Below are 9,543 nucleotides of genomic sequence, written 5' to 3'. Positions count from 1 at the left end.
GCGGGGGGTCGGGGTTGCGAGGGGGGTTAGTGCCTTAAATGGATGTTTCTGTGCTTTAAATGTATATTTCTGTGCTTTAAATGTGCGTCTCTGTGCTTCGAATGGATTCCCCTGTGCTTCGAATGGATTCCCCTGTGCTTCGAATGGATTCCCCTGTGCTTCGAATGGATTCCCCTGTGCTTCGAATGGATTCCCCTGTGCTTCGAATGGGTGTCTCTGGGCTTTAAATGGGTGTCTCTGGGCTTTAAATGGGTGTCTCTGGGCTTTAAATGGGTGTTTCTGGGCTTTAAATGGATGTTTGCGTGCTTCAGACTGGTGTTTCTGTGCTTTAAATGGATGTCTCTGTGCTTCGAATGGATGTTTCTAGGCTTTAAAAGTGTGTTTCTGGGCTTCAGACTGGTGTTTCTGTGCTTTAAATGGGCGTTTCTGTGGTTCAAATGGGATGTTCCCGTGAGATCTCAGCCCCGCAGGACTGGGAGGTTTCGAGACGTCGGGGGGTTTCTCACTCGGTTTTTATTGGAAAGGGTGGGGGGAGGAAGGATTTTTTTTTTTTTTCTTTCTGCAACTCCCAGGTAATTCCTCGTGTTTGAGTGAACTGATCTGTAAAGGAAATAATTTTCTGAGCTGCAGAAAGTGAGTCTTTTAGAATAATAGAATCGTAGAATGTGCTGAGTCGGAAGGTACCCACAGGGATCATCGAGTCCAACTCCTGGCCCTGCACAGGACACTCCAACAATCCCACCCTGTCCCTGAGAGTGTTGTCCAAGCACTCCTGGAGCTCTGGCAGCCTTGGGGCCGTGCCCACTGCCCTAGGGAGCCTGGTCAGTGCCCAACCACCCCCTTTAGCATCTTTCCTAGAAGCAGAGTGACAGCCATCCTCTTTTAGCACTTGGGCAACGACTTAACTGGCTTAGTCATTCTGCAAAACTGCGTTTGAGCGTTTTGAAAGGGCATGAGGAAGTGATGAGCTGGGCCAGAGCACGTGTGCTGTACCTCCTGCAGGTCAGAAAGTGAAGCTAAAATTGCTGTTCTCCCCTGTGACTTGGGGAGTTTTGTACTTTATTGATTCAGATCTGTCATTTGGTGACATGTTGGAGAGGAGCTGCTTTTAGTGTGATTGAAAGAGCATTGACAGGAAGACTTAGAGAAAATTGATCTTACAGTAAAAGCATACTACAGTTCAGCTCTCCCTCTTAAATAGAGGAAGGTGATCTGCACTGACAGTTCCTGAAGGAAGTTTTTATCTCTACAAATTACTTGCCTGCTGGTTTGTCAGCAGTAAAGTTGAAAGTAAAGCCTATTTTGTTTTTAAATTTTATTTTCAATTACTATTCCATGGTAGCAGCTGTAGTTGCCGCACAGACGTCACTTCTCCCGTAAAATTAAAGAATGAAGGAGGAACTCCTCAAAATCCTGGGCAAGGCCCTGGCAGTTTTGTTAGGGTCTTAAGGAAGATACAGAGCTCTAGTCCTGTTTGGCTTTGTCTTTGATGTTGAGGTGAGGATTAAATGATGACTCTGTGTGTCTGGCCATAGCTCAGCCACAGAGCAGAATTCTGCTGTCTCTGTTTGCAAACCAGGCTCTGGGTAACGAGGGGGCTACACAGTTCCTGTTTCCCACCAGCTGATAGAAAGCAAAATCCAGTGGAAGGTGCTGATGGGAGAAAGAAAATCCTGGACTGTGGCCTCCTTAACTCATTAGCAAATTCACTTGTAAACGCTCCACTTTAAGATTTGAAAAGAGAACTAGTTACACAGTGCTGTCTCCAGCATTTTCAAGGCAGAGAGTAAATTTAAGAGATGGAAGGATTTGTGTAAGCCAAAGGAAAGCTCTCAGCAGCTGAGAGGATGGCAAAGGAACATTGTGCTGCTTCATTTATTTATAAGGACATGAGGGAGGAAAAGCTTCATGGACTGATTAGGGGAAAGAGCCAGCCCTTCTGACTGTCTCAGTGTTAAGAGGTTGAGGTTCTGAAGGGCTTTGGAAGCAAAGATAATTGAGATGGAGGAAGGGTCAGAGAAAGGGTTACTATGGTCAGGGTGGCAAGCTAAAAATACATCCTTTGCAGCTGCATTTTGAGTAGGGCAGAGTTGAGCAGGTTTGTAGGGTCGAAGTGATTGCAAAACTGAACTGCGAGTCTGCTGCAACAAATGAGGGCTCTGGGGCCAGGGGAACACTGCCTGGGGGACGAGGACCTGGCTGGGAAAGTGTCCAGGTGTTGGGCCTCAGGGAAGTACCGGGGAGAGGGTTAAGATTTTAGCCACACTGTGCTTTGAGGGGAGGGCACAAGCCTCTGGTTTGGATGGTTCTGAGCTGATCTCGAAAACTCGAAGCACCACAGCTGCCGTGGAGCTTTGCTCGCGCTCGTCTCACACGGGCTCGTTTCTCTTTCACCTTTTGTCTCTGGCAGGTACTTTGTGAAGGTGGCCTGGGCTTGGACCCTGTGGCTGCTGCTGCCCTTCATCGCTCTCACCACGTACCAGCTGGCCCGGACCAAGCTGCTGTACGGGCGCACGCGGAGCGTGCTGCTGGCGCTGCGGCGGCTGAGCGGGCTGGCCGTGGGCACGGCCGTGTGGTTCTGCTGCACCCAGCTCTTCGTGTACATCGAGAACCTCACCGGGGAGTGCTCCGTGCCCGCCAAGCCCGGGCACGCCCCCCGGCTCTACGCCACCAAGCGGGAATGCCACCAGGACAGCGGGGTCTGGAACGGCTTCGACATCTCGGGGCACTGCTTCCTGCTCTCCTACTGCGCCCTGATGATCCTGGAGGAGGTGGCCGTGCTGGAGGGCTTGTCCATGGACCACAGCTCGAGGCTGCGCGTGGTGGTCAACGTGCTGTTCGTCTCCTTGTGTCTCCTCGCCGTGATCTGGGTGTTCATGTTCCTCTGCACTGCCCTGTATTTCCACGACTTCAGTCAAAAGCTTCTCGGTGTGCTGATAGGTCTGTCGGGCTGGTATGGGACGTACAGGTTTTGGTATTTGAAACCCTTTTCTCCTGGACTACCTCTTCCAAATATACCTTTGAATTCAAAGAAGTACAGCTATAGCAGATAAAGTGGGTTTTTTAAAATAGTTTGGATTTTGCTTTCAGTACTGGAGTAGTTGAATGTAGGAATGGTTACTGTATTTCCACTGGAAGGAGCAAGGTGATGGGTTGGAGGAAACCAAATCTGTACTAGCCCGTGGCTGGCAGGTGGTAATGAGCTTCTTCCTTGGGAGGAAAAAAAAAATGGTACTGGAAGATGTCTGCTTTTGTTTAGGAGCTGATGACTGGCATTGGCAGCAAAGAAATCAGAAGTTGAATCTGTTTCTCTTACTAATAAATGAAGGAGCAGACCCAAGGCCAACAGAGACCTTTGCTCTTTAAGAGCTTGACTGATCACAATTAATTCTCCCTCTTTCTTTTTGGTTCATGTTAAAATATTGTGGATGATCCAAACCTCATACTTTTTTTGTAATGTTCCTCTTTATACTGCCTTATGGGAAAGCTCTAATAATGACATTGCAAAAATATCAATTGTTAAAGCAGTCCTGTTGTGAAACTGGAACATCCTGTGTTTTCAAGTGTTAAAAACACTAACTTGCCACAAAAGCCTCATAGCTGTCTGTACCTCCTGCAACAGAGAGTAAATCTGAGATGTAATGTCTTAAGCAGACTATGACTTTAAATTTATGCCTGCCTCTGAAAAGGAAATTCTTGAAAAAACAAGCCTTAACTTTCTCCTTAGGTGAAGTAGAGAGAATATTTTGTGATTTTATTCTTGAGAGGAAAAAAACAAACTCCTTCCTGAAGTTTTACTAAAAAGTCTAGTTATGAGGATTGGGGTTTTAAATTTTTAAAAATCTAGTGAGTTGCACACTTTGCAACAACAATTTCTTTGGTTTTTTTGTTCTTTCTTCTAGAAGAACAATGAAATTCTGGTGTTCTGAACAAGCTAGCTTAGCCTGCTATTTCCCAAATAGCCTGCTTGGTAATAAGTGAAATGCATTGTTTATCCTGGAAGCTGCAAAGCAGAGTGTGCTTGAAGCAATATTTGTTCTTGCTTATCCAGCAATATCAATAAGCTACTTAATTTTGGTTGCACATAAAGCCATGGCCACTTTTGATGTGGCTGGAAACCCACTACTGAATAAAACACTATTACTAGATAATGAATAGGGGTGAGATGGGTTTATCCATCATATCAATTAGATGTTTAGCATAGTTTTTATCTTGAAAAGCTTTTTATTATCTGACAAAGGCTTATTCACGACACAGTTGCACAAAATGTGTTTGACAGTGATGAGCAAGAGAGCCAAGAAGGTCTGTGGGCAAGGTCTGGCACCTGCACTGAACCCCAGAGCGGGCTTGGTGTGGCTCCAGAGTGACTGTTTGCTGAAGACAGGGTGTGAGGCACTGTAGGTTAATCTTGGCACATTTTGCCATCTCCATATTTCTCTTCCAGCAAGAGAGTGGAAGCATTTGCAGTTAATGCAGCAGGGTTAGTTCCATGCTGGGTTCTGCCTCTGAGCAGAGCTGAATTCACTGGAATTCCCACTGAGTTTGGTGGCAGGTGGGAGTCGTTGTGTGTCCTTAGAAAGAACAAATCACCTCTTGGAAAGAAGCTGTCCAGGGGGTTGTGTATTTTCTGTCAAGTTCCTCTTGGTTTTTGTATTAAATTGCCTTTTAAGCTGACTCTTTGAAAATTGCACTGATTAACTCATATTGGGTTTAACTAAATTTGTTTGAACAATGCAAATTTATTTGCAGACATTCTTTTGATGTAATGTAAGCCTGCTCCCAGTAGAGTTAAGACAGACCTCAAGCCACTCTCACCATGAAAAAGGATTATATACCCAGAAGGTTTTGTGATTAATTTCATTAAGTTTCTATTTTAGGTTATCTTTATGTAACTTTGCTGTAGAGACAAGCCCTTGGAAAAGGAAGTTCTGTTTGCTTAAACCAACTGACTTGCTGAAATGTTGTTCATTTTCACAAACGTTTTGTGCAATCACTGTGGATGTTTTTGTCCACTTTAACCAGTGTCATACAGATTGTTTTGGGGTTTTTTTAATGGAAATAATGTGGGATATGGTTAGACTCAAAACTTTTATTTAAACAATGAAAGAAAAACATTTGAAAACTTTATCAGTGTTTGTGTCTTTGAGAATCCATTTCCGATATCTGTAAAGATGCTGCTGTTGCTCTTCATTTCCCTGGATGATCCAGCCTGCCTGTGTGTTTGTGGCTGCTGAGACAAACTGATCAAACTGTGTGATCCAACTGACACTGATAATTCTGCAGTATTTGAACAGGTTATATATACAGGTTATATACAGCTTCTCAGGAGTGCAGGGTATAAAAAGAAACAAAATGGAACAAAGCCATGGCTGACTAAAGCAAGTTTCCCAATGTGGGCCTGTTACACCAGGCAGCTCATTTCGTAGACATGCTCAGTGGTTTATTGTAGCAAAGTGAAAGCCTAATCCAGTGAAATATATGAGAACATTCCCCTGGGCTGTAAGAATGCTTGTGAGTTTGGAAATCTTGGTGTCTCTCTCAGTACCCAGAGCCCGTGTGCCAGCTCTTGCCTTAGAGGGTTCCCGTGAGCTCCACACCTTTCTTTGTGCCTTTTGACTCTATTCCAGAGTAGGGATCTGCTTCCTTGCACTTCAGCTGGAAACTAAGGGTTGCAAATTTCTTGCTCACGTGTTTCCCATCACGTTTGTCTGACTTCCTTTCCTCTCCCAAATGCACTTTTATCGTTAAAATAAAGATGCAGCCTCTACAACAGATCTGTAGCCACAGAGAAGCAGTGCTGGGAGCAGCTGGATTTGGTGTCCTGTGCCAAAGGACACAAATCAGCTGTCAACAGGTATTACTGACTTGTTTCATGTTCTAGGTTGTTTTGTTTTTTTGCTTTTCTGCATTAAAGTGTCCCTCTAATTCCCACAGAGCTGTATTTGTGTGTCTGTAGAATTACTTAGGGAATTTTTGTCTCCCAAGATCTTACTAGCATATTATTTATTTCAACATCTGTCTGCTAATTTTTCACTGCCTGTGTTTGGCCTATTTTTGGGCTCTGTGTCACAGTTCTTTCACAGAAGCAGCATTTGGCCTGGCTGATGTGGCCAAGGCAAGTCTTGGTGCCTTAAAAATTTTCCTCTGCTGGGAACAGCAAGGAGAGGAGTCTTGGTTGGAACACAGTGGGATGAGTAACTGGCTTAGGATTCATTTCACTCTTCACTTACCTGGGACTCTTTCAAGTGTTTGCATCACTGGAGGCAAGACCAGCAAACAGGAAAGTTGAGGTCTTTCGTAAGAGCCACGTGAGAGTTCAGACTTTAAACACACCTGAGCCCAGGGTTTGATTCTTCCTCAAAGTCTTTGTTCAAAGTGAACTTGGTCCATGAACACTCCTTCAGCTGGTGCTAAATGATATTCCTGGTTTGCCAATTTATTTGTGTGTGCTGAGACTTAGGTTGTGGGTGGCTGCAAAAAAAAAAAGAATCCTGTTTTCTGTTTTGGTGTGTGTGGCAGCTCAGGAGAGTGAGAAACACCCAGTCATGCCCTGAGGTGCACTTCAATGGGGAGAACTGTAATGGCTGCTGGGATAGATTAAACATTTGGAAGATCAGCCTTTAGTTGTGAGCACAAGTCTATGGTCACCTCTCTCAGTGAAACAGTATCTGATTTTTCCACTGTAGCTTAAAGTAAATCCCTGCAGCTTCTCTGCAATCAGCCTTTTCCAGCTCTTTGATCAGCCTGTGTTTATCTCCATTTGCTCAGAAACCTGTTTCCTGGGATTATGTCTTTTCATAGCTTCGTCTCTCCTCCTGGAGCACAGATTAGTAATAAATGCTCTTCACCTCTGCTTGATGTGTGCTCTCTCTCTGTATTTTGCCTTCCCTTCTTTTAAGTACTTTGACAAAGCTCAAGATGAAAGCAATTAATAGAAGCCAAAAAAGGCTGTTGTGACTCTGAACTTGTGTTTAGCTGTGGTAAAACAGAGCTGGTCTGTCACTGTAATGGTGTTTACCTGGAAAATAGCACATGCTTCAGTTATTGAAGCAGAACTACACCTGATGTGCTTGAGCTTGGGGAAGGAAAGAGGTGGCAGTACAGCTCATACATTAGTAGAGTTACCCTTGTCTTTGGGGAGTAGTCACTGCTCCTCAGTAAAGGGTGGTTTCATCGAGGTGTTTAGCAGGAAGTTATTAATTTGAATATGGGAAGAGTACCTTAGTGCTTAAATGAGGCATGGAATGAGAGCATAAAGGTTACAAGCTGGAAGAGGAAAAATGCAAGTGACTGTCAGGGCTGAGTGCAGGCCATGAAATTTCAGCCAATTATATAATTGTAATATTTAGTCTGAAAGATTATTTATTTTTAAACTGCCTCCTGTCCATTACAAAACGCAGGCAATGCCACGTGCATCAGAACAAGCTGAGTAACTTCTCCATAAAGCTTTGGGACTATAACATGGCACAGAAATTAAGAGGTAGGTGAAGAGCTTTACCAGCCCTTCAGGAGGGTTGGATATCATGTTAAAGCATCACTCAGAAAAATACCCTTTTCCAGACAAGGTGTCCAATGGCAGAAGATCTGCAGCTGTACTGAGGATCTCCCCAGTGGTGAAGGCTGAAGACAGGAAAGTGTGGAACAAGAATAAATACAACTGATGATGATGTTTTTCTCACACACCTCTGAAGCCTTTTCCCGTGTCCAGTCTGGGTTCATTTGTTTGCAGCTTTGGGTCGTGTGTTCCCTCAGTGGTGTCATTTAGTGCCTTTAATGTGTGGGCAGCACAGTCGGTGCCAGAGCAGTAACGAGGCACATCCTCAAGGTAAATGTCAGCTCTTCTGAAGTGCCTTCCCCGGCCTGTGCTGCCTGCAGAGCCTTCCCCGTCCCGTGGGGACTGTGCCGGGAGGTGACAAGTGGTGTGACTGTATCTGTGACGGGCTTAACGTCCTGACTCACCACCAAGGAGAATTCAGCTCAGTGGGCTGTGGCTCAGCATAGCTGGCTGTGATGGAGAAAGCCCTCCAAAAGGTTTTTAAGTATATATGGGTTTTTTTCTGTTGATCGTCCTGATTCGGAAGTTAAGAGAAAACATTATGCCAGTGGGGTTTTTGTTTGTTTGTTTATTTTGTTTCCTGGGGATTTCTGTTTGTTTGTTTTCAGACCTTTCTGTTTGTTTCTTTTTCCTTGTGGCCAAACATCCTCTCTGTTTGCTGTTGTGTAGTGGTTGGCTCCAAGGGCATGGAATGGAAAGAAATTGCTTTCAGCAATCGAAAATAGAGGAGTGTTCAGGAGGGGGGTGGTGGAGTGACACGACCTTGTGATGTAAAGAGCATGTGCAAAAGAGCACTTAACTATGCAGGATACTTGGTTCTGTGTCAAGAACTGCCTGCAGCATTACACAGCACCCTCAAACCGGGTTACACTCTGTTCTGATTGCAAAGTAGCTTTATTTGGATAACTCTCCTGGAGCTAAAAAGGATTTAGGTCGCTGGAGAGATGAGGTGCTGGTAGGAAAGGGCTGAGGCAGGAGGCAATGAAGGTAGGGGGGTGGATGGTGCTATTTTTAAAGAAATGTTTTCTAAGCCATTGATCTGTGCTGTTTGATATGAGGTTTTTAGCAAGATCCCATCTCCTTCATTTCTTAGCAATTCATCCTCAGAAGGTGGAGATGGGAGGTGCTGTGTCCACTGATGCAGAACTCCCAGAAACGAGTCTGAAGGTGGTCACACATCTCCAGCTGTCTGTGACAGGGGAGGGACATCGGGGAGTGCAGGAGAGAGGAAAGGGGTAGCACAGCACAGAGGGGAAAAGAAAAACGGGGCTGAAAGTAGGTCACTGTGCAGAGGGGACAAAAAGGAAGAAGAAAACCTGTCGTGAGCTCCCAGGGAGTGGGTGGAGGTTGACACTTCGCTCACCGATGCTCTTCAGCATCAAAGTGATGTGGAAGCAGAAATAATCTGCTCTCTCTGCAGGTAGAGCCTGGCCAGCAGCACAGTACCCACAGCTGCTGCAGGGATGGACACCTGTGTTCTGACAGAGCAATTCTGCATCCACGTTATTTATGGCATAGCTGGTGTTCCTGCTTTCCCTGGGAGCTGTTCAGTGCAGGCTGCTTCCTCTCTGTTTAATCCTTCAGAGGAAAGCGTGTTGAAAGGAGAAGGAAAGACAATGATAGTGAACATGTCATTTGGGCACAGTTGGGGATCAGCCTGAGAGAAATAACAGGAAATATGTCTGTCATGAATGTGCTTTATCTGAGATACAAGTTCCTGTGTGTTTTTGCTACTGTTTAGAACTTTAGAATGAGAATTAGAATGGCTTGGTGTGAAACCTCTACAATTTGTCCACTGAGGCCCTGCTTTAGGAAATCCTTCAGGGGTACAAACCTATTCCTGTTCACCACATACACAGATGTTTTCACTCTCATTCATACCCGTGGGTTTGAACTTTTCTCTGGGTGCTGGATGGGATGGGGAGGACTGGGGACTTTATTCTGTCCCACTATGGAAGGAGCTTTTTTTTCTACAGACTCGTGCAGCA

The 9,543-nt window shown here is 45.1% G+C and overlaps 1 protein-coding gene across 1 annotated transcript in view; it reads left to right on the top strand.

The window, feature by feature from the left end:
• FITM2 (fat storage inducing transmembrane protein 2) overlaps nt 1-6,853 on the top strand; it is a 14,471-nt gene extending 7,618 nt beyond the window's left edge. The window contains exon 2 of the mRNA XM_029960427.1: nt 2,314-6,853. Within this exon, the coding sequence (XP_029816287.1) occupies nt 2,314-3,053 (740 nt within the window). The 3' untranslated portion in view covers nt 3,054-6,853. The remainder of the gene's footprint in view (nt 1-2,313) is intronic.
• Nucleotides 6,854-9,543: the final 2,690 nt, after the last annotated feature.

This window comes from Manacus vitellinus, unplaced genomic scaffold, assembly GCF_001715985.3.
Source record: "Manacus vitellinus isolate BGI_N305 unplaced genomic scaffold, ASM171598v3 scaffold_26_pilon, whole genome shotgun sequence".
Taxonomy (NCBI): Eukaryota; Metazoa; Chordata; class Aves; order Passeriformes; family Pipridae; genus Manacus; species Manacus vitellinus.
This window is presented reverse-complemented; position numbering and strand designations above follow the sequence as displayed.